The sequence below is a fragment of the Chaetodon auriga genome, chromosome 14, assembly GCF_051107435.1.
Source record: "Chaetodon auriga isolate fChaAug3 chromosome 14, fChaAug3.hap1, whole genome shotgun sequence".
Taxonomy (NCBI): domain Eukaryota; kingdom Metazoa; phylum Chordata; class Actinopteri; order Chaetodontiformes; family Chaetodontidae; genus Chaetodon; species Chaetodon auriga.
The window spans coordinates 4,321,222-4,345,156 of NC_135087.1; the positions used below are offsets into that span (position 1 = coordinate 4,321,222).

The following is a 23,935-nucleotide window of genomic DNA, read 5'->3' on the forward strand; positions in this document are numbered from 1 at the left end:
TGTAGGATGCAATTATATCAGACGATTTCCAGACAAATGGGATTATAACAACAATGCTGTTGGACCAAGTCGTGTGAATGCAGCGACTCTATTGCGATGGTCTTTTCTGTTGTTATTCCACCCGTCCAACAGGTGGCGCTGGCTGGAGAGCTGCATCCTTTGCAGCAACGTCGTTACAAATAGAGCCCGGAAGACATGGTTCAGTTCAGTAAAGAGAAGCCAGTGTGCATGTGTGTGAAACTGGCGTTGTGTTGGTTAAAGACGTAAAGGTAAGACTAAACTCGCATATTCGTGCATGGAGGTGTACCTCTGCCGCTGTGCCGTAATATATAAAATTCATCGTAATGACGCCGCGCAGGTAACGAGCTAGCAAGTTAACCGGCTAGCTGTAGCGGCTAACGAGGCTAACGTTGGTTTAACTTTGCTTTAACGAGAAAAGCTTACCAGAGTAATGACAGAAACCAACGCTTGTCCGTCTTACCTTTGAAACAAGTTTCCTTCGGGGGGGAAGTGTGGCCCGGTTTAGTTTTAGGCGCTGTTGTGCCACAGCTGACGGCCAGCGCTAGCAGAAGTTGTACTGCTAACGCTAGTTATCAAGTTAGGTGTTAGCTTGGCGTTCAGTTCAACAGTCGAATGACAGCACGGAGCACTGAACCTTGGCACTTTACATGAACTCGTATGAACCCTACAGGTCAGGCGTTTGAAGGAGAGCTGTTGCCGGTCTTTTACTTTGAATGAGCACTGCGTAGATGGCTTTGGTTGAACAACCATGAGCAAACGTTAGCTAACAAAGTAGCTTAGATGAACAACTTGACCAGTGCTGACCCATCAAATCCCTCAACCTAGTTAGGAATGCTAGTTTTGCCGCGCCAAACTTTTAAAACACACTTGATTACAACCTTTATTCATTAGTTGCTCTTTATATACTTTATAAGCCGAACAGGGTGTCTCTATAATATTTAATGCTACAGTAGAAGGAGTTATAACGTTTTGATGGCTGTAAGTTACAGAAAAAAATATTTTGACCACGTGACACAAAGGGTCACATGTTTGATAGCTGAAACTATAGTGTGTTGGGCTGTCTGAGCAACACTAACCCCTCACCTGTATATGTAATATCTGATCATCCTCGTGTAGCTCCCAAAGTTCTCCTTTGGGGGATTAATAAAGGCTTGTCTTATCTTAATCCTCTAGTGTCACAGTTTTGGGCACACTGAGGTCACAGCCATCAAAATTAATTGTGCAATTAAAGTGGGATTTAAAACGCTTGCACTGGCTAAACAGCTGAAGGTCCCATTTAACTCAGAATCTGTTGCTAACACTGGTGTGACTAAGGTGAAGGCAGCAGAGGGTTTCCAGGCTTTTACATCATAATTAGGATGATTGTGTGATAAGAAGCGTATCTGTCTATTGAACGAGCTGTGGTGTTGTGTTCCAGAGAGATGCTGTGTCTGTCCAGATCACGGGGACAGAGACAGGTGTGCATGGGATTCCACTGACACTAAAAAAGGTAAAACATCGCTTGTTTTTTATTAACAAACATGCCATTTAGGACATGCGGATCTGGCCGCTGAAGACCAACTGGGCTTTTGTGTTTTTTGGCTCAAGGTTTGCACTCTTTAGCCGGCCGAAGATCACTACAGTCAACATGTCTCATCGAGGGCCTTTAACTGCTGTCATAACAACAGTATTAGGGGCTACCTTAGGAGGCCTGCTCATATGGCGAGTGTACAGAACGAAGAGGAAGAGGCTGCCTTCAGTCCAGAAGGTGGCTGATCCTGTGGAAGCTTCATGTCCTGTGGAAAACAAGTTTACAGCCGTGGACTGTCAGTACACCCAACCGCCATTCCCGGAGAAAGAGTTTAAGGCCGTGGAGTGCCAGACCACACAGCTGCCCCCTCCTGTACAGATACCGTCTTCTGAACAGCTGCTGGCGGTGAAACCGGTGATGGTGAGCTCTGAAGAGGAGTGGCAGCAGCTGTGGCGACTGATGCAAAAGGAGCTGTCAGTCTTCCCTGTGCTGGGACTTGACTGTGAATGGGTAAAGACCAACGCCGTAAGAAATACCTTCTGCATGTTTTTACACATCAAGAGGAAAAATCCACCCAGAATGATGCAGCATTGTTCCCCGCGTTTGGGTTTTTTATAGTTTGGTGTAGCTTGTTTATTCATGCAGGTAACTGGCTTCATACAGATGAGACAAAATCACACAGTGTCCTAAAATGCCTTTGACATCCAATTTGAAAATGTACGCAGGTGTTAGGTTATCAGACGGGTGGAGTTCTCCTTTAAACAGCTTCCTTAACCTTTCATATTGATGTTCTTTTTTCCTGACCTGGCTGCTGTTTCCTGCTGCAGGTGTCTGTGAAAGGCAGAGCCTCGGCGGTCTCCCTGTTACAGATGGCCACATATTCAGGTCTGTGCGTCCTGGTGAGGCTGCTGGCGTTTCGCAGCGGCCAGCAGCCATTCCCCCTCAGCTTAATGGAAGTTCTCCGAGACCCACACATTTTGAAAGTCGGCGTCGGTTGTTATGAAGACGGCAAGCGTCTGACGCGTGACTACGGCCTGTCGCTGTCGTGCACAGTTGATCTGCGCTATCTTGCCTTAAGACAAAGGTACAGTTTGCTTGTTGCTGTTTGATGTCAGTGTTCTTAAAAAGCAGACGACCCTCTTTTCCCCTCTTGTTCATTCACATTCTTCACATTGTGATGTATGTAAATTCTTAAATTCTGTCTTTATTTTCAGGCAAGCTACAGTGAATAATGGCCTGAGTCTGAAGTCTCTGGCAGCAGATCTGTTGAATGTATCTCTAGATAAATCACTGGAGCTGCGCTGCAGTGACTGGGAGGCAGACCAACTGACGCTGGAGCAGGTGGTGATTCATTGTGTTACAGCACTCTTCACATTTTTCATATGTCTCATTTTTCAGATCTGCTTCAGTGAATTAATCAGGAATTCAAGACAGTATAGCATTGCAGAGTGGAAGGAGCTGTTTTTAGTGTCCCTGGATCTAGAACTCAGATTCATTTTCTTCGTAGACAACGGCAAAGATTACTAACTTGTGTGCATGAGCACATATGTGAAGAAGTAAGACTCCTTGGGTGCATTTTGGAAAGAAATATCCAAACACAGAGTTTGAAATTCTGCTAAGCTAACAGCAGGTATTTGTCTTCACTCCAGATGACTTACGCCGCCAGAGATGCCCAAGTTTCCATCGCTCTCTTCCTCCATCTCCTCGGCCTCCGCTCTGAAGCCGGACCCGCCTCTTTCAGCGGGAGCTCTTACCCCGAGCTGGCTGCCCGCTGCCAGGGCCTGGTGGACGTGCCCTTCAGGGGCCGAGCAGACGGAGACGACAGGGCCGCTGACGGAGAGAGGAAGCGTAGGACCCGAAAGCCGCCCACCCAAGAAAGCCCGGAGTCTGGAGATCAGCAAGTCCCAGACCCTCGAAAGAATCACAAGAGGAAACCGCTGGGTGTTGGCTATTCTGCCAGGTGAGGATGGAAAAGAGACGCAGTTTGGTCTTATTTATTGTTGTCTATGACAGAAATCAGAATACCTTTATTGATCCCCCATTTCATTTCAGTTACATCCCGTCCAAGAAACATAAAAAAGTAGTAAGACATTACAACAAAACTCGGGGGGGGGGGGGGGGGGGGGGGTGTTGGGGAGGGGAGGTGTCGCAGCACAGACACTGGGGGGGCGTGCCGTCTGATAACTGATGATGAAGACACAGCCGTAGCCGTGGAGACGACCTCGGAGAGTTCTGATCCAGAAACAAAGTTCACAGGAGTGGGGGGGGGGGGGGGGGGGGATAGGGCCGGAGCATCTTGTCTGCATAACATCCAGGAGAGAGGAGAGACACCGGCCTTGGGAAGGCCGGTTATCTCAGGGAGCCAATGAAGATAACAATTGTTTTGTGTCGGGCCGACACTGCAATTTTCCGTCTGCCTTTGAGTCTCTCTGATTCTCCCGGTGGCTTTGTTCAAATATATCCAAATTCGGTTTTAGCCGAGCCGAGCTGACAACTTCTCCAAGTTGGCATCCATCCTGCGAAGGAGTTCAGGAATCGCATCCATCCTGCGATTGTGATCAAGAATCGCCTCCTGCTTGCGACCAAGCTCACATATCGCTTGAGTCTGAGTGTTTACAGCCCTGCTCGTTTCCTCAATCATGACGGGCAGCTTCTCGATTGCCAGAAGTGCTGCCAACATCTTCCGAACTTTGCGATAGATCAGGAAGCTGCTAACTCCAAACAGCAGAAAGCCTGTTATCATAATTCCAATTATGTAGACGTCTTCAACATCCTCAACGGAAAGGATCGACAGGCACACGATCCTCCACTTCTCCCAGGGGTCCATCGTGTATCCGGCTGCAAACGTTCCGTCAGGGCAGGCGGGCTCTCCTTTACCCAGTCTCTTTGTCGAGAAAATTTGGTCGATTGCGTTGAGAGACCAGGTGATCAAACCCATGATTTCAGGTTTCGAATCCATGATTTTAGGTTTCGCAGAGAAATGCAGAGAGAGGCTCCGATAGATCAGACAGAGACAGCACGAGACAAAAAGCAGCAGCAGGGCAGATAAGGGCAGGGAGGGAGCGAGAGAAAAAGCGTCCGCCTTCGTTGAGAACCACAAGAGAGGATTAAGAAAAACATCTTAGAGTGACGCTAATCCAAAATCATCCTCTCTCTCTGTTCCAGGAAGTCTCCTCTGTATGATAACTGCTTCCTCCACGCTCCAGACGACCAGCCTCTGTGTACCTGCGACAAGAAGAAAGCCAAATGGTACCTAGATAAAGGAATAGGAGGTACACTGGATAACTCTGATGCGTAAACACTAAAACACACTGTCTTGCTGCTTTATGCTGTAACGCGCAACTTTGAAATCTCTTTCATTCATCCAGAGGGAAAAGTCACACCTAAACCAGCATATTTAATGCAATAAGTTACACGTGTGTAGAAGAAGCAGGCGTTTAGCTTTGCGGCTTCTCGTCTTCCTGCAGTTTTTTCCTTAGATTTGTCAGTCAGTGAAGTTACACCAGTAGGAAGAAAATGGACTTAAAGCATTATAAGATAGTCAATGTTATATGAAGCGTAAGCTGCTTCACTGCAGTAAAAAAAAACACCTGCGTGTGATAAAGTGAAAGCGTCAGTGTGTCTGAAGACAGCGTGTTTCTCTCCCCTTTGGTTAACCGGTAATCTTTATGGAAAGACATTAATGGATCATCTCTGTGTCTGAGCCAGTGCTCCAGAGTGAAGATCCTTTTGTTGTGAGGCTGCTGTTTGAGCCGTCAGGACGTCCCGACTCCCAGCAGGACTATTACCTCACGGCGAAGGAGAATCTCTGCGTGGTCTGTGGCAAAGCAGATTCCTACATCAGGTCTGACATGTTCGTTCTGAAGCTGAAGGAAGTTTCATTATGGAGTGACACCGGGCAGATTAACTGAATATTTCCCTTTGGTCCCACAGGAAAAACATTGTTCCACATGAGTACAGACGGCATTTTCCCACTGAGATGAAGGACCACAACTCCCACGACATCCTGCTGCTCTGCACCAGCTGCCACGCCGCCTCCAACATGCACGACGGCTTCCTGAAGCAGCAGCTGGCTGAAGAGTTCGCCGCCCCTCAGGGCTGCGAGGAGGGAGTTCGCCTGCTGGAGGACTCGGACCGACGGCGGGTACGCTCGGCGGCTCGGGCGCTGCTAACCGCCGGGGAGGGACTGCCGGAGCAGCGACGAGAGGAGCTGCAGGCTTTGATCAAGAGCTTCCTCAACGTGAGCGAGGAGCAGGAGCTGACGAGCGAGGCGCTGCAGCAGGCTGCCGGTTTGGAGACCAGGTGAGACTCGACTCGGCTCAAACAGAACAAAATGATTCTGTTGGAGTTTCATTCATATCAGTGTGGTTGTTTAGTCCCAGAAGAGTCTGAAGCAGAACTTCGCTCGCCTGAACCAAACTGAACCCTTTGAGTGTGAATGTACCCAAAAACTTTTTCAGCACTGCAGCATTAAGCCAAAACAAAGACAGAAGTGGAGCAAAGACTTGACTTTTAAACATGACTGGAATGCTGAAAATGTCTCTGCTGAGAATAAGAAGGAGCTCTGTGGCACAGCCTGCACCACAGAGCAGGAGGCGCCACAGGTCACACAACAGCCCGTAAAAACATACGATGAAGGTTGTTTTATTAGCATTGGCTTGAGCAACATTTGCATCATGACGCTCATGAAAAGATAAACTAGCTGCGTAGCCCAGAAGCACAAATGTCAAGGAAAAATGGCAAAATTCCAGCGCGCAGCAAAATCTGAGCTAGTCAACAGAATCAGGCAGAAAAACGCTGATTCAGGAACTCTCACAGTGAGGTTTGAAGCCACGAGGAGGGTGGAAGGATTTCTGTTCAGCAGTGGCTAGTTACTTATTGTTTGATACATGTATCCACAGCCACACGTCTATAGTAAGATAATAATATCAGCTAATAAAATCAGCCCTACTGGTTCATCAGTTGAACTCTTATCATCACCGTATCCTGTTCATCTGCTGGGCTGCATGTGGTCTGTGCAGGATCCACACTCTCCTCCTCACTGCTCCTCTCTCCTCTGAAGGATTTTCAACAAGGCGTACGTGCCTCACGGCCTGAAGGTGGTGCAAGCCCACGCCGAGCAGGGCCTGCAGGGCCTGATGGACCTGGAGCGTCGCTGGAGGCAGCACTTCCTCAACACCATGCGGCCTCGCCACCTCCCTCCTCTCTGGTCCGTCGACCACAACCACAGCAAGTTCCTCCGCAAGTACGGAGAGAACCTGCCCATCAAACTCAACTGACCGTCCGTCTGTGCGAGGACCACGAGCAGCTACGGAGCAGGACGGCAGGCTGGACCTTCTCATCTGCCGGTCAAAGTGCCGATCGGATTTGACACTTCCCTCAGTTTTACAAGCCAAATTGCTTTTTTAGGGAGCGGGTGAATGAACTCGTCTGCCCGCCGGGACCCGAACGTTAGCAGCGTGTGGTGGCGGTGAAGTTACCACTCCGGTGTTAACGAGGCCTCGATGAGCGATGGACTACATTTCTCACACACACGCCTGAGTGCCAGTGAGATGCTGCTAGGTTGCCACCTGGATCCTGAAAGAACTCCAAGAACTTGAGCAGAGACTCCACTTGTTGAATTTCCAGCACTGAATCTGAGAAACACTAACACCCGAGGTTCCGTATGGCCTCTTTTTTTATCATGAAATATGTCTAATTATTTATGAAAAAAGTAAAAATATAGAAATTTAAGACCAGATTTTTAGTAAAAGCTACAGCCTGCTCTTCATTTCCCCTGAAATCTAACTCCCCACCTCCCCCCTGCAGGTTCGCAGCTTTTACCTCCATCAGTCTGAGAATAAACGACTTGCTTTGCAGAGCGAGCGAGCGTCATTTTAATGTGATCTTAAGTTATCTGGCGCTCCGCTCTGCTCTCGCTGTCAATCTATTGTCTGTTTTAAGTCAGTAGACGAAGGACGAGTTTCCCGGAAGCGTCTTGAAATCAGATCGGGTTTGGTCTCGAGGTGCCTTCGGGCCCGGACGAGTTGTTTATTTTGCAGGGGGGAGACGAACGCTCGCAGCGGTGGAGTTGGCCGCTTTTTAATCGACCATTTAAACCCCTGATGTTTGTGTCGTGCTGCTGATTCTCCGGCCGGTTGGGGCGCCTCCATGGCTCATGTTTTAATGAGCCTCTTAATCCCCAAACCTGACTGGAGCCGCAGCATCGGGACACGACCTCGTTTCAATCTACAGCCGTTTCACCACGACGTCGTCTTACACCACCCAAACTGCACCGTGAAGAAAAGCCGCCAACTCTAATGGGATTTTGAGAATCACCTGAAAACCGACCCCCCCCCCCCCCCCCCCCCCCCCCTTGCGAGGCTGATTTATCTTTTTGAGCCTGATGAATTTATTGACTGAACAGCTGCTTTGTCTTTATTCGTATTTTCCCGGATGTAAGCCCTGAAGCGGTTTATTTCAAATTGAATGAAACAATTAAATAAAAAAAAATTAAAGTCTTGTTTGTATTAATCACCTGTGACTCGTCTCTGCAGCGAGCACACACACACACACACGCACACACGACCACATTTCAATTTTTTTTTTATTTCTTACAAAATCACAGTTTAATAAATAGTCTGTAAAAATGAGTACAAAAGCGGTTTTCTTAACATTTCATATATGAATCACTCGTGACTTTCAGGTCAAAGGAGTCTTCAGTTGGATTTTTTTTTGTCAGGAATGACATTTTTTTTCTTACAATCTAGTTTTGCTGAATTAAGGCCTCTTGATTTTGGCATCAGAACAATCTGTCAGTCAAATGTTTTGTATCTGAAGTTGAATTAGTGTAGAGTTATGAGCTCCCCTGGTTTCACAGTTCAGTCAGAAAAAATAATAATAAAAAAACATTTACAAATAAATACCAAAATGGCTCAACATGCAGATGTAACCTCTTTGACCTAAAATGCTGACAAAACTAAGCACATTTCTACTGGCCAGTGTTCGACACTGCACACGTAACGATGGCACATGAGGCTGCTTCATTGAAAGGGATTCCACCGAAGCCGACTCTTCTTTCACCGTGAACGTCTTTGAGGAGGAGAGACGCGGGCAAACGTAAAAACGTTGATTGTGGTGGAATTTCCCTTTTAAAGAAGTTTAGCGGTGACGAGGAGTGCAATCCTGTGTTGTGAAAGACACTCTGACATCTTTACTGCATTACAGCGAATCCTCTGCGGGCGGAAACACACCTGAAGATTTAACGTCTCATACAATTTCTACTAATTTGGCACAGATTCTGTCAAAGGAACACACAGTTTGAGAAATACGCTGATTTGCTTCCTTGCTGATGACAAAGGTTTAAGTATGAAGCTAAGGCTACCACCGCTAGCTTGTTAGCATAGCATAAAGGTGGGAAACAGCTCGCCTGCTTCCACCAGCCAGCTCACTCCTAAACATGTTGCATCTACGCTGTTTAATCTGTAGAAGAAGAAGCACATGCCAGACTGGTTCCTGAAGTCCTGGTGCAGTAGCCAGACAACCACTGACAACCCGAACCTGCGATAACTGAAAGTTTTGGCCGCTTCGAGGCAGCAGAATCAAGGTGTGAACACAACATTAACATGATCGCATGCAAACAGTTTCCAGCCAGGCGCTAACTGCGTCTGTCTGCACAGGAGTTTTTTTAGGCTTTTTCACTGAAGATAACACTATGAGAGCAGTGAGACTGAACCAAAACAGTCGAGCTTGAGCAGGACGGCTGAACCTGAGCTGAAGCACAATAAATATAGATAATACATAGATAAATAAAGAGTCATAAAGCTGAGAGGAGCTTCAGATTCAGCTGCTCACAGCCAAGAAACAGTTCAGCACATAATTCCCTCGTCACGCTGCATCGTATCATTTTTCATCACTTTAAGTGAGCTTCACAGGTGATGTGAAGCAGCGTGAGGCTGGCTTTTCCCCCTGTTTCTCATCTTCATGCTAAGCTAACTAGCTGCTAGCTGTAGCTTTGTGTTTAGCGTACAGGCATAGATCCTCCGGTGTGTGTCCACCCAAACTACTGCAGAGGATTTCAGCTTCACTAAATTACTGCATATTATAACTCCTTTTGTTCATTCCAACAAAAGACAATTTCACATATAAAAAAAATGACAATTCAAGAAATGAGAAGGCCTGTTTGATTTAGCCCCAAATCTCTGGAAGTTGTTTTTGTTTTTTTCCTTTTTGAATGGACAGGTTACTTTCACATTTCAGAACACCAGATGTTGGAGGATTTGAAACGTCACATCAATGATATTTTCTTTGCAGATTCCATTTCCTTAAAGGTACATTGAATCAACAATAAGGCATCTTCTAAAGGTTTCCAATTCGCGAGTCGAGCCTTGACCCCTAACGGTGTCTTCAAAAGCTAAATTTTGAAGCACTTTTTCAATTTCTCTTAAAAAAAATTAGACATTTTGCAGCTTTAACATTTCGAACTTCAAGGTAAAATCCGTCCACAAAGAATATTTTGCACAGGTTTCTTGAGGGAGAGCCGTACCACCGATACACAGGACCCCAAATCTCTCACGTATTTTCATACGAACAGAATTCACGTTTTCACACAGACCAATAAGATTGTCACATTAACGTAAGATGCTGCAAAAATCACACTGCTCCACGACGGCCGCGTGAAAGTAAGTCTTCGGCTTAGTTTAATAAATAAAGAGAACTCTAGATGTGAAGATGTGAAGCGGATGATTCCTCTAGTTTTTGGTCAAAGGCTGTTTGATGATGCAGAGAGGCTGAAGTTCTTACAGTGTGTCGCGGAGAGACAGCTGCGCTTTTGGTGTTTTTCTTTCTCAAACTGGACCTCAGACCCTTGAAACAGACTTGAAACAGTTTCTAAACTACTTGAATGACAGAGTCTCGGTTTTCATCCAATGACGGGCGAAGATCTCCTCCCTCCTCCTCCTCCTCCTCACTGCACCACCACTGCTCCTAACAACCCTAACTCATTATTGCTTGCATGTTAATACATAAAGTATGAGAAACCATTCTCTGAAAACTACAATTATTTCACAGTCCAGCGTGAACAGCGACAAGGGCCCGAACTTAAAGACTTAAAAAGCACGACTCTGCCAAACCTTTTCAGTTTTGTTTCCTTTTTGTTTTCCCTTCGGGTTCTTTCAGCTTCAACAAGGACAGACTCCAGTTTGTGGGAAGAGACACAACATGGACGTTTGCTGGTGTATTCAGGATGTAGCAAGTCACAAATTCTTTGGAGTTTCATTCGATAAGCCGAGATGATGGAGCCTGCGGGGCTTTTATGTACCGTCCCGCCGCAGGATGCGATGTTTCCACACACACACTCCTCAGATCCACGCAAACCAAGACACACACACACACATCACACACTCGCTGCCTTTCTCAATGCAACTCATCTGAAAACACAATTGGCACAGATTATCAAAATAAATACCCTGGAAGCTTGGCACTATGCAAAAGAAACTTCACATTTGTGAAAGAAATCTTATAAAAAACTATTGAATAATCTCAGTCTACTCCACGTTTTCGTTTTTCCTCACTATTACTTATATACTATATGCTGATGAAGGTTACACCAGTGTCGTAAACCTCTGAATGACTTAACTACCACTGAAACAATATAGCTCCTATTCAAATAGATTTTTTTTTCCACAAACGTACATCAAAATGAAGTATCTAACATCTATCGGACTATAGATAGTGCTGTTGTCTGGTATGCATCTCTTTATAGTGCCTCTTAATTTTTTTCCTCCTCCCTCGTCTTTCAAACAATCAGTTCCTTTAAAGAAATCTCTGAAGCCCAGAAACAATCTCTCAGTTCTGGGAACAGATAAGAAGTCAGGTACAGCTTCCTTTGTGTTCTCCGGCCTCAGACAGATGTTTCTGCATCTGTGCGGACGCCTGTCGGGGCAGGTTTACCTCACAGGTGTCCCTCCAGGATGCTGGTGACGGCCTGGTCCAGTGAAGGGCCTGACGTGGCCCTGGTCTGGGCCGCAGAGGGACCCTGCAGGCGCTGGAGCTCCAGGATGCTGTCGATGGCACTCTGCAGATGTTCACTGAGCATGTTGTCCTCTTGGACGGGTGGAGGCGGCGGGCTGAACCGCTGCTCCGGCCGAGGCGACGCATCCAGCCTGTAGCATTTCAGTTTCGGGGCGCTGACGTCTCTGGGAGGCAGCTCGAGGCAGCCAGCCTGCGGCTCTGGCATAGAAAGAGGATTCGGGGCTTTTGTTTTGGGGCTGGGGGCTGTCTGTGGGGCCTCCTCTGCGGCGTTACAAGGCAGAGCTCCGTTGGAGATCTCCTCCTCATGCTGAGGTCGCTGGGGGGCTCCGTTGGGTGCCTGAGAGTGGCGTTCGTTCACAGCGCCGCCGCCGTTGGTCAGCTGCCCCATGTGGTCCCTCTTGAGGCCCGGATCGCAGGCGGAGTTGTGGACCACCTTGCGGGAGCCGGACTCCTGCTTGATGGTGAGCCTGAGAGCGCCGCGGGAGCTGGAGCGGTACGTCTTCAGTCCTGGGGGGCGGTCAGACAGTCTGGTCCAGGCTGGTGGAGAGGAGGGGCTGCCAGAGGAGCACAGGTGGGAGGGACCGGAGGAGTGGGCGCCATGGGGGGAAGACGCTGATGTAGCCAAGGCCATCATAAACGACTCTGGAAGAAATGAGGGTGATATTTCAAAAAGCCGTCCTGTCCTATTTTTGCATCATTATTTCAGATCATATATTAGTTCCCGGCAGCAGCAGCTGAGGCTGACATTTAACAGTTTTCAAGAGCTTCCTTCCCCTTTTCCAACTTTTTTAATTAACATAACAACCCCGCTTTAATTCGCTCTTAACTTCTCACATGTAATTTTCTCGTCATCATGCGGAGTCTTTCTCAGCACGACCCCGCTCCACATTTACACAGCTTAATTACACATTCACACCTGGGAGCTGCTCTGGAGCAAATATGGAGGTTAAGTGCGGCGCTCGGAGGAACGGCGGAATTAGTTCGTGAGAAGAAGAAAAAAAAGTGTCACTGATTCACTTTCCCCGTTTCTGTCCTGGGATTTGAAGCGCCGTCAAAACACTGGCAGCCACTCACATTAATGCACACACACACACACACACACACACACACGCGTAATAAAGTAGGTGATGATGATGATGGTTGTGCCTCCTGCTGGGACACTGACCTGGGTCTCTGCGGACTCTCCGTCTGTCCTCCGCTAAGGCGCATCGCTCAGCCTGGAGGAAGAGACGCTCCAGCATCACCATCTCCGCCGACGGACTCTCCTGCTGTGGAAACCAGTTCACGTCACGTCACAAACACAGCTGAGAAATCTGTGATGAAGGAGGCCTCACAGACGGAAGGAGCTCACGGACTGAACTCCTCAGGAGGACAGCTGATGTGGTTGAAGGTGTGAGGACAGAGGGCGGTCTTACCTGGGTCTCTCTAACCAGTAGCTGCCTGTATTTGTTGACCATGTCCTTGGTGCGTTTCAGCAGGAAACCGGACACGGTGTCGAACTCCTGGTCCACTGTGAAGACAAACACATCAGAGTCACGTTGAATGAACACACGATCTGTCATATACCAGAGGTGGACGCCTTGATGAGCGCCATGTTTAATTCAAAGCTGGATGTTTGCTGTATCATGCGTGGTTTAATAGTTATCCCAACTTAAATCGCCAGCTGCTGCCACTTTGCTTTAGATCTGCAGCAGATGGCTCATTTTGGATCCTCAGCTGGTGGCATTCGGCCAGCGTGGATCGTCATCATCGGCCGAAGCTCGCTCACCTAAATTGAAGTCATCCTGAGTGGGCAGGTGACCGGCGCAGGTGTGGTACGGCAGCAGGCGTCTGACGGCGTCCTTCAGCGTGGAAAAGGCCGGGCCGGTGAAGGGGGTCTGGACCGCGCTGTGGTCCAGACAAATCTGCTGCTGGAACCTAAAGAACACAAGAAAGCAGCGGCGTAAGCCTGCAGACTACAGACTGCTGAAGTAATTAAACTGTAAGTTACTCTGTTACTGTCTGATGTAATCCAACAGTCAAAGGTTTGCATCTACTGTTATCAGCGTGGTGCGTTCAATGTCGGAAAGTAGGTAAAGCTGATGAAAGTAGTGCTAGTAGTATCAGTAGAGTTACTTAAAGCGGTACTGGTAGTATGTAATAGTGGAAGTAGCAATACTCATGGTACTAACTAGAAGCAGTTATGACCAAATTAGCGAATTAAGGCATTTGTGTGATTGGTGAGCACAGCGTGAACTACAAAAATAAGGCACTGAAACTAGATTTTGAGATGAGACGGGGCTACAAAATGACTTGATTTTCCAGGACCAGCTGATATTGTACTTTTTCAAGTAATCACATTACCAAAAAGCAAGCGACACGCTTCATTGTGTCTAGTTGGTTATCCAGCCTGTGCAGTCATGCTGCTTGTATCAGAAGCGTAGCTGTTATCAATGTACAGGCAGTGTGAGCGGCTGTAGCAGCAGCAGTAAAAGGAGTCTCAGAAGACTCGGATTTGAAAAAATGACTGAAGGATCAGACCTAATCCACACCTGTGAAACCAGCCAACTGTTCCTAAACGACTGAATTAACTGGCTGATTATTACTGAGGTACGAAGGCGTCTTTGCAGTACGTCGCATTCAGCAGTGTGACAGGTGGGATCCTGAATAAGCCGTCAGGTTGACGAAGAATCATTCCTCCTTCCATCCTTCATTTTCACTCCGTCTCGTTCTCATTCAGGAAATTTCTTTTGCCGTACGATTGCTTTAAGCTCAGTGAAGGACAGCGGCCTGTTCCTTCCTGGCTGTGGCACAGAGCCACGTTTCCTGTTTCAGACCATCGGCCCGGCTTGCCGCTCTCTTACCTGTGCCTGCGCATTGCTGGTGTGAGCCTCTCCTCAGTCTGCTGCTCCAGAGGACCCGCCAGCTGGCAGCCGCACAACATTTCGAATGAGATCAAAGGATGCAGACAGGGGTGCATTTTGAAGTCATTAATAATACGTTTGCAGCATTTAACAAATAATCATTTCAAAGGCTGCCGTCTCCGCTCCAAGACCGGAGCCAGATCGGTTTAACCCACAGAGGAAATTACTTTGGCTCATTACACAAACTGTGATATCCGTTATTCTCGGCCTAAAACAAACACACAATATAATCAGAGCTGAGAGGGTTAGTTAATTAATCAGTGAGTGGGTCGACAGGAAGTTCATTTGATCATCTTTGTCTTTGTAAAATAAAATTGGCCAAAAATGACCAGGTGTCAGCTTCTAAAATGTGAGTATTTGCTGGTCTGAGTAGGATCATAAAATGGATGGATATGAGCAATTTTGAGAATTTTATAGACCGAGCAACTTATTAATTGAAGCTGATTGAGAAAATAATTGACACTCATTAAACACAGCCTTAAATATGATTTAATGGAGTATTAAACTCATATACTTATATTAGATTCTGTTATTTTTCAATTACATTGGACATTTGGCAGTTTCTTCCAACATTCATTACTAGGTAAGAATTGAATTATTGTATTTCTTAAATGAACCGGACGTGAAGTGAAGGGGTCTTGTTCTCACCTTGGTGCCGGTCTGCTGGCTCGTCTGGATGGGGGCGCTCTCTCTGGGAGCTGGGGGCCCGTGAGCCTGGACTCCCTGGGCCACAGGAGAGGGTGGATGGACATCGAGAGTAAACGCTTTACTCTCCACGACCAAGGCAGCTGTTGGCTCTGGAAGTGAACACAGCGATGACAGAGGTGATGATGATGATGATGATGGCAGACCATAGTGATCATGGTGGTGATTACAGTGATGGTGAAGGGTGAGTGCGGTGATGAGGTGGGAATCGCTCGCTCTGTGTTGGATTTTTAACGAAACTCACTGTTTTGTGTGTGCTGTTGGGCAGCAGAGTCGTCTTCTCCTTTGGAGAGACCAGCAGCTGTGGGATCAGGCTGCTGCTGAGGCACCGAGACGCCGACACGCACAGGAGACGGACTGCTGTGGACCGAGGACTGAGGCTGGGGAGCTGAGGCCTGGGCCTGGAGCTGGGGCTGGGGAACAGATGACTGGATCTGTACCTGGCTCTGGGCAAATAAGGCCTGTGAGACCTGGAGCTGATGAGAGACCTGGTACTGGACTTGGGGCTCGACGCGAGGCTGGGGAGCTGTGACCGGGGCCACTGAACTCTCAATCTGGGGCCCGGCCGGAGGGGAGAAACTCGTCGGAGCCGGTCCCTCTGCGTCCTGAACGGGAGGGGAGGAGCAGATCAGCGGCGTCTCCTCTGGCTCTGAGTGAAGAGGAGAAGCCTCAGCACGCTGGTCAGGCATCCCAGCGCGGGTGTCCTGTCCAGAGACTGCGTGGGTCTGTGGCTGGGCCTCGCCCTCATTGGTGACCGGGGAGGCGAGCGACTCCATCGGCACCACCGGCAGCGCTCCGACCAACAAATCGGACGCGATAGGAGAAGTAAGTGCTTGCTGTGGGAGAAATGATGAAGAAAGAGCTGCTGTTAGATGGATCTTCTGATCCACTTTCAAACCCAAATTAAAAACTCCCCCGTTTTTCTGTCTTTAACTTGATAAATTTGTCGACTGCACTTTCATTTCCTTTATTAAATTTGGGACAACTTGCAGCATTATTGCACCATAACTGCACTGAAACATGACTTTATTTAAACTTTATTCTACTTGAACCAATTTTATTTTCCTCTTCATTGCATTTTAAAACGTCGTTCTAATGACTTTTGTGCAGCTTTTGCATTGATTTATGAATTTAGCATCACTATTTTCACAGGAATATTTTTCCTGATGCCAAAATCATCCCAAAAATAAGAAAATGTTAACTGTTTTTAACTGCAATGCGTCATGTTAGAGACAATGTCTCACATACATGAAATTAATAGCACTGATGATGCTCTCCCTCAGCTTTAAAGTGAAGCTGCTGCTTGGTCTGGTATGACCCTGCGATGATGCTAACGCTAGCAAACTTTAGATTTCTGTATCAGATGGCCGACTTTGTGGTTCTTCTCCGTTTGAAATTCTTTCACTCAACAATCCAGCGAACTGGATAAATGTTGAGAAATTAAAGGCCATTCGGTGTTTTCCTTTAAACTGGCTGCTGTTTAGTGAAAGTTGATTCGCCTTAAATCACAGTTTGGTCGGGATCTTTGAGCCAACTGCCGCCGACAGTTGGTTTCAGCTGAACGTTCTGTTGCTAGTGGCAACCACTGCTGGCAGGGTTCTACAGCAGTTTAACTGACATTGTTACGTCGGCCATTTTGTCAGATCTGTGACTGTCTTCTGTCCAAATGTCCTGATCAGAGCTTTGTCAGCGGGTGCTCGTTATCGTAGCTGTTCTATGATTGTTGATTCCTTATTCATCCAGTGGAATGTAACTAAGTACATTTACTCAAGTGCTGTACTTCAGTGTAATTTTGAAGTACTAGTTCTTCACTTGAGTATTTCTATTTTATGCTACTTTGTACTGCTAGTACTGTGCAACATTTTGGAGGCAGATGTACTTTTTACTCTTTTTACTTTTTACTCACTTTCTACTAGTTACTAGTTATTTTAGAGATTTATTTTATCAATGATGATAGTGATGATTGATATAAATCAACTGTTATTATGATACGATCAATCTGATCTGATCTGAATACTTCTTCAACAATTTAATTTAGAAGCTCTGACCTGTTGCAGATGTTGCATAAAGGCCTCGTTCTGACTCATCGAGTGGGTCACCTCTTCCACTACCTGGGTCATGTCTGTTGGGGCCATCAGAAGTTTAGGGATCTCCACAGCTGGATCGGGGGCCAGAGGTGGTTCAGGAGGAGGCTGCAGGACTGTAACTACAGGGGGAGAGGAGGACTGTAGTCCTGCAGAGGTGGGCTGCACCGACACATGCTGGAGAACATGTCCATAGGGCTGCAGCAAGAGACAGAACACACACCAGAGCTAGTTAAAACAGAATTTAAGACTGAACTACATTTGCAAGTTATAGCTATTTAACCACAAATCCAGTATATTCTATGTCTTATTTGTACATACATGCTACAACACAGTTTTAGTCTGTAACACAAAACAAGGCCAGAACCATTATCCCTCTTAAACCATGCTCACTTGCCAAAGAAAAAATTAGAACCATAAATTCATATTTTCCTGCATTTGATAATCCAAATCTAAAGTTTTTCACAAGCCATATGTTTCCTGGTAACACCCGAGGGTCTGACTGATACCTGGAACAATTGCTACCACCCCACAAGGCTCTTACACAATGGAAGCCTTCACTACTCCAGCAAATAGGACGAACCTCAGACACATATATTGCTAATCTGCTCATTTTATAGAATCCTTTGGCTCACCTATGAGCCAGAAAGCTAACGTTATGCTAGCAGGATTGAAAGTCAATAACAATGGTTTGTTACTATGGTTTTAGATACAGGCTGATGCAATTTATCCAGCAAATTAATTTAGATCCATATCACCTGCCTCTGAGACAGAGGTAGCAGCTCACCTGTGGTAGGTGGTGGAACGTCTCCTCTGAGCTGGTCCTCTCCTCCTGAATGGCTCTTTCTGGCAGCAGCACCACGGAGGCCTGCTGGAGGCTCAGCTGTCCCTCTGCCACTCCTGTCTGAGGAGCCGGGGCCTGGGCAGCAAAAGGCAGCCCCTGAACTACTGAGGGGCCATTAACGATCGAGATGGAAGTGAGATCCGGGGGAAGCACCCCTGAACTGTTGATCAAGGTAATGTGGTTTCCAAGAGCGGGACTGTGGACCAGGGTGGTTCGCTGCCCCTGTCCTCCTGGAGTGTAGGTTCCAGCCAGCTGTGCTGGCATCTGGAAGACAGTAGGGGGCGCTGACTGTAGCTGCAAAGGTCCTGAAAGCACAGTGGCCTGGCGGAGCGCTAGCTGCCCTGTGGGGGTGGTGAAGACAGGGCTGAAGTTCAGCTGTCTTTGGGGCACAGTTAGGATCTGAGAGCCATCTACGAGCTGCCCAGTGGAGGGAGTCAGGCTGTGGACCGACGGGCCTTGGTGGCTGGGGGTCAGCAGTGGTCGAGCTGCACTGGCAGGCTGGGAGATTGTAACAGGGCACTGGCCTGGAAGAAGGAACTGGTTTTGGCCTTGGAAGAGTCCCTGAGGCTGGAGCACAAAGGAGCCGCCCTGGTTGACCAGCTGCAGGCTCACTGGTTTGGGGAGCTGCTGGGTAGCCTGCGGCGGTGGAGCTGCAGGCTTTTGGGTCGGAGGTTGGGAGAGTAAAATATTTGGTGAGGCAGTCCCAGGGACAAACGTAAGACCTGGAGTGTGTTTTTGCCCAGGGGGCTTGGGGCTAATTTGAACCAGCCTGGGCTGAATGCTGATAGGCAGCTTGGGTTGGATGGGAAGAGGGGCGCGCTGCAGGACGATGCCCGGTGCTGCTGCTGCTGCTGCTCTCAGGGTTGGGGTGATAAGAGGACGACTGGTGACACTGGGAACAGCCTTGTGGATGATCATACTGGATCCTTGGGCAGGACTCAGGGAGAAGGAGGTCTCTGGAGAAGCAGCAGGGAACACGTTTCCAGGCAGGAGCCCCATCAGCTGAGGAGGGGCAGCAGGTTTTAGAGAAGGGCAGCCCGGGCCGACAGCCAGGAGGGAGGGCTGAGGAGGCTCCACTGCTGCCTGGGTGTCTCTGGGCAACGCCGGGGTGACAGGCAAGGTCACAGACTTGGGTACGAATGGTACAGTGGGTGGAGAGAGGAGGGGGGCAGGTGAGTACAGGGACAAGTTGTCCCCAGGTTGGGCCAGACCTGCCTCCAGAGCCATTGTCTGCTCTGTGATCTCAGCCTCCTGCAGGCTCTGCTGGAGGATGTCACATGCCACCTCTGCCTCCTCCGCCTCCTCCACTTCTCCCTTCTTTGCCTCAAATCCAGCCTCCACAGGTGTCCCACCCTGCACCACCTGTGGGTCTTCCGCACCCTCCGGCGATGACAAGAGGGCCTCCTCCAGGAAGGACAGATCCACACACCCAGGTGGAGGTGTGCCTGGGGAATCCCTTCCATCCCCCAGCAGAGAGACGGGGCTCTGGAGGAGGAAACAGTGGGAGACAGACAGAGAGGCAGAGGCAGCAGAGAGAAGGAAAATAAGGGGAGAATTGTGTGATTAGCAGGAGTTAACAGGAAGCAGTTTCAGGCGCAGACGGAGAGAAAAAAAATCATTCTCCTGGGGAAAATGCTGGTTGTTGTGACGCTGCTGGCTGTGGATCCAGACACTCACCGGGGCATCTGTGAAGAGGGAGGGCTCCCCAGAGGAGGAGTTAATGAGCAGGTCTTCAGTCTGCAGCTGGTGGGATGAAATGAGACGATTTTAGGCCGGGCCCGCAAAGTCGTGGTGAGAAACGCACTCAGTATTACATTACGACTCCCCATCACAGTCAGCCCTCCTCCACACATCTCGCACGACCGTGTGCCAAGAAATATTCCCATCTCGCATTTATCATTTGCACTATTGATTTTCTTATTTGAGTCCCTCTCTATTTAAGACTCTTTTGTTACCTCATTGGTCCCATGAAGGAAGTCGTTCAGGGCTTGGGGGTCACTGCGAAGACGAGAAGACGGCGGCGATTAGAACAGCGATCAAAATCAGTTGGTTTTGGTGAATCAAACAGAGGCCTCTCGACATTCAAGCATTAGCAAAGCATTGCCATTTTTATCCTGCTGGAACCGAGAAAGAAGCAGACTCACCACAAAACATCAAGTAGACAAGTCCCATCTTCATCCTCCATGTCAACTAAGAGGAAGAGGAGGACAAATGAAATCATATGTGCATTACGATTGTTGGGATGAAGGATCAAACAACGAGGGAAACAAATGTGTTATACCAGTTTTTACTGTTTCTTTGGCTGCAGCTGCTGATGATTTGATCCACCTCTAAATGATTTTCCTGTTGGAGTTACTGCAGATGGTGATTTTAATTTTTGGTTGCTATTTACCGTCTGAGAAATATCTAAAAAATAAGAGGCCTTCTATCTCAGTCTGACTCAGAGAAGCATATGCATGCCTCTGTCACGAGTAGGCTGGACTATGCTGCAGACTTCTGTTTTGGGATCTTCTCGCTAAAACCACTCATCCAGAAACCTGCTGCACGATGAGAAATATCCTCACTTTGGTCCTCAGAAACCTCCACTGACGACCCTTCTGCATCTTGGCACAAAGCTCCTAATGGCCTCCACAGTGCACATCAAGCTCTCAGTTTACAAACCCAGCAGATCTCTCCAGTCACAGGAATCAATCTTCATTTCTTTAAAGCATTTTTAGATACAGAGTTCAGGTAAAAGCAACTTATTATCCTGTAAAGCAAATTTAAGCTGCTTTTGTATGAAAGTCTTCAATTAATCGTTTGTTTCATCTATAAAAAGTCAGAAAATTGCCAAAAAATGCTCTTTGGAAGTTCCCAGAGCCCACTGTGACATCTTTAAATTGATTCTGTGTCCAACCATCAGTCAAAAAAATCCAAAGAAATTCAACTTGCAGTGATATAAAACAGAGAAAAGTGGGAAATCCCTGTATGTGAGAGCCTGGAAGCAGCAACCATTGACTTAGCTGATTAATCCTCAAAACTGTGGATTTATTGATCAGTTGCTTTAGTATTAACTGTTGTCCAAACCAGTGGTTTCAGCCCCCCTTGTCACAGCTGCTGGCCTCAGTGTGGAGTTGTGAGAAGTTCAACCAAAAATTTTTACTCAGATTGCTTCATTTGAAGGATTTTCAGAGGCCAGAAGAGGTGAAAGTATACAGTATTATATCGTAAAACTTCTCATGTGGGGGTCTGGGGGGGAACCACATGATGACAGCAGAACATTTTAAAGATAAGATGATGGAGACATTTCCCATATTCCTCCTATAAATGAAGCAAATCACCAGCTCTCATCCAAACACACTGCAGACCCAGAACCCCTCACGAGTCTCATTCATGTGTCCACTTTCCAGACAGACCACAGCGTGTACCTACTTCATAGGTGAGAGGCCCCATACAGAGCGGTCGAGCTGAGTTCTGGTGGTGGCCTCATGGGAAGTCGTGGCCGGACTTCAGTATCTGGAGGCGGAGGGATGCCAGGCCAGGACGGCGGGACGGAGACGGGTCCTCCCTCTGCTGGGGCATCGCTGCGTCCTCACGGTGGAGAAGCTGGACGTGAGGAAGGGGGGATACAAACACACCACCACATGCTGTCAGGTCACTTGAGGTTAGCAGCAGCCAAAACACATTCTCATCTCAGCAGTGAGACATAAGATCAATATCTGATTCATCAGTTTCTCCTCAGCTGTGGGCAACACTCCTGTGATTCTGTTGCAGACATCTGAGGGAGACTGGACCAGATCTTTAGCAATAATAGCATCACATTTTTGGGGGGAGGGGGGGGGCTGTATTGATCACGCCTGAGGCTGATGAGGAAAATGGAAGCTATTGTTGTGGCTATCACAGACATGAGAGGCAAATCATGAACGCCTCAGCTGTAAATAGACGGCTCCCCCCGCGCCTCGGATGTGACTTGTCCTCTCTCCTCATGGCTGAAAAAAAAAGCAATGTGGAGAAGCTCTGCTCCATTACTCACTGCCTTGCGCTCAATTTCCCGGGGAGGTCCCTCAAAAAACGAGACAAGCCTCCCTCTCCGGTCCCGCTGACATATTTTTGTTTACAACGCGACAACCGCATTAACACCCTCAAGGTACCGCATCGCCCAATGAAATCCAGGCAAACGACCCTCATCTAAACCTGCAGCGGCGGGTGCATGCGATTCTCTTGCAATAACAGGACCAGGCTCCAGTGATGCATTTATAGGTTACGTAAGGTGAATGTGTGTTCATGTGAAATGAACGTCCCGTGCGATGAAGGATGCGGAGCCGCTGCTTGTTCCTTGTGGTGTTTTTTTTCCCTGATTTCTTTAATTATTATTTTTCCCTGAGTGGGACCACGGCAGCTGACGCCTGCTGTAAATCATATCGCGGTAACAAAAGATGCCTTGTGTTAAATATCATTTTCCACGCAGCCAGCCCCGAGCGATTCCCTTACCGTTGTGCCATTAGAGTCATCCCGCAAATTCCCCCCCTCCAAAAAATTAAAAAAAAAAAAAAAAAAAAAAAAAAAAAAAAAAGGAGCAAGAGGAGGAGAAAAAAAAACTCACCCCTTCTTTGTGGTTTATTGTCCTGTCAAGCGGGCCTCTGCGCCATCGATTCTCACTCAGTGGTCTTTTCAGATGCTAAAAGGAGGAGAGGGGGTGGTGGTGGAGGGGGGGTAGGGTGGGATGGAGGAGGGGTGGGTAGGGGGGTACCGGGGTGGGTGTGAGAAACAGACCGGGAGAGCCGATCACAACACAAAGGTGGAGGAAAAAAATACAACTGAGTGGAGGCGAGGATCCAGATGGAGCGGCGCGGCTGCGGGAGAGGAGAGCGGCCGCCTCGTGCGCTCCGCCAGGCGGCAGACGCCTCAAACGTCCCCGCGCTTCACTGTGGAGCGCTTTCACCCCCGGTACTAATGTGTTTCCTACACTTTATTGATTTTTTTAATCCCCCTCAGTCCAGAAAATTGTAAATACTTTCAAAGGGAGCGATGTTAAAATCAATATTACGAGATGCGCTAATTTGCCACTAATGTGCCAAAAGGAGGAAATTACACGTGCAAGACTACAAAGCAAACTGTCATCCAGTTAGAGAGGGTGAACGAAGGAAAAACAGACAGAAATCAGGAATAAAACAGGTAATTCAAAAAATAAACAATCAGAAAAGAAACATTAAAAGGAAAACAGGACAGAAAGAAAGATGGAAAGTTTCAATTTCTAAAAAAAATTAATTCCCATGTGCACTTCTGCTAAAGCATCTTCACATCTTCAGGAGAACTTCAGCATCAAACTGTGCAAAAGGGAGGAAGAGAAAGAGAGATGGGAAAAGAAATGAGGAATAGAAAAGCAGGAGTCCATAGAGTCCGAGAGAGAGAAAGTGAAGGATGCAGAAGATTAAAAAAATACAAGAAAAACCAAAAAGAAAGGAAAAGAGAAAAGTCAGGGCAGCAGGGAAGAAGGGAGATTTCATTTTTAGGTTCACCGAAAAGCCCAGGAAAATGTTTTTCCCAGGCAGTTATAAAACATTTCTTATTTGTCACAGTATTGAGCGAAAACTGCAAAGTAAATTGACATCAGTAGTAACAGCAAAAACAGAAGGAGGAAAATTTTTCTTATTTCCACAAGGGAATCTATTTTTGAAAGTCCAGGAAATTGTAAATATTCTTCCAAAGCACAGATAAAAGAAGAAAAAAATCATTACTTTGAGATGGCTTGTTTGCCATAGTGTTGAGTGAAAAGGAGGGAATTATCAGTGCAGCAAAGCAGACAGAGGGACAGGGAGGAAAGAGGTAACAGCTTCAAAAAAGGACAGAAATCAGAGAGTGAACGTAATGACAGACA

General features: G+C 47.5%; 2 protein-coding genes across 4 annotated transcripts; one reads left to right on the top strand and one right to left on the bottom strand.

The window, feature by feature from the left end:
- The first annotated feature begins 163 nt into the window (after nt 1-163).
- On the top strand, nt 164-8,046 carry exd2 (exonuclease 3'-5' domain containing 2). 2 transcript variants are annotated; one of them, XM_076749422.1, is made up of 10 exons: nt 164-269; nt 1,439-1,510; nt 1,609-2,056; nt 2,359-2,615; nt 2,746-2,872; nt 3,181-3,491; nt 4,697-4,803; nt 5,240-5,375; nt 5,465-5,833; nt 6,594-8,046. In XM_076749422.1, the coding sequence occupies exons 3-10, from the start codon at nt 1,649-1,651 to the stop codon at nt 6,808-6,810; spliced, it is 1,932 nt and encodes a 643-aa protein (XP_076605537.1). In that variant the 5' UTR covers nt 164-269; nt 1,439-1,510; nt 1,609-1,648; the 3' UTR covers nt 6,811-8,046. The 2 variants fall into 2 exon arrangements, with proteins under 2 accessions (XP_076605537.1, XP_076605538.1); XM_076749423.1 differs by having other exon boundaries at nt 1,609-2,041.
- A 53-nt stretch (nt 8,047-8,099) lies between these two features.
- Nucleotides 8,100-22,285, bottom strand: LOC143332135 (BRD4-interacting chromatin-remodeling complex-associated protein). Of its 2 annotated transcripts, XM_076749414.1 has the most exons (14): nt 22,091-22,285; nt 21,490-21,663; nt 20,223-20,268; nt 20,034-20,076; nt 19,756-19,821; nt 18,022-19,563; nt 17,199-17,432; nt 15,395-15,986; nt 15,094-15,242; nt 14,386-14,447; nt 13,311-13,459; nt 12,958-13,052; nt 12,708-12,810; nt 8,100-12,184 (listed from the first exon to the last, which is right to left on the bottom strand). In XM_076749414.1, exons 3-14 carry the CDS (start codon nt 20,261-20,263, stop codon nt 11,463-11,465), a joined length of 3,798 nt encoding a protein of 1,265 aa, XP_076605529.1. In that variant the 5' UTR covers nt 20,264-20,268; nt 21,490-21,663; nt 22,091-22,285; the 3' UTR covers nt 8,100-11,462. The 2 variants fall into 2 exon arrangements, with proteins under 2 accessions (XP_076605529.1, XP_076605530.1); XM_076749415.1 differs by lacking the exon at nt 22,091-22,285 and having other exon boundaries at nt 17,262-17,432; nt 21,490-21,612.
- Between the last annotated feature and the right edge of the window lie 1,650 nt (nt 22,286-23,935).

Coding starts and splice junctions, on each gene's coding strand:
- exd2 (XM_076749422.1), top strand. CDS start 1,649: ATGTCTCATCGAGGGCCTTTAACTGCTGTCATAACAACAGTATTAGGG. Junction 3,492..4,696: donor GGTGTTGGCTATTCTGCCAG/GTGAGGATGGAA, acceptor TCTCTGTTCCAG/GAAGTCTCCTCTGTATGATA. Junction 5,834..6,593: donor GCTGCCGGTTTGGAGACCAG/GTGAGACTCGAC, acceptor TCTCCTCTGAAG/GATTTTCAACAAGGCGTACG.
- LOC143332135 (XM_076749414.1), bottom strand. CDS start 20,263: ATGGAGGATGAAGATGGGACTTGTCTACTTGATGTTTTGTG. Junction 19,564..19,755: donor CCCTCTTCACAGATGCCCCG/GTGAGTGTCTGG, acceptor TTCCTCCTCCAG/AGCCCCGTCTCTCTGCTGGG. Junction 12,185..12,707: donor GAGAGTCCGCAGAGACCCAG/GTCAGTGTCCCA, acceptor CATTTCTTCCAG/AGTCGTTTATGATGGCCTTG.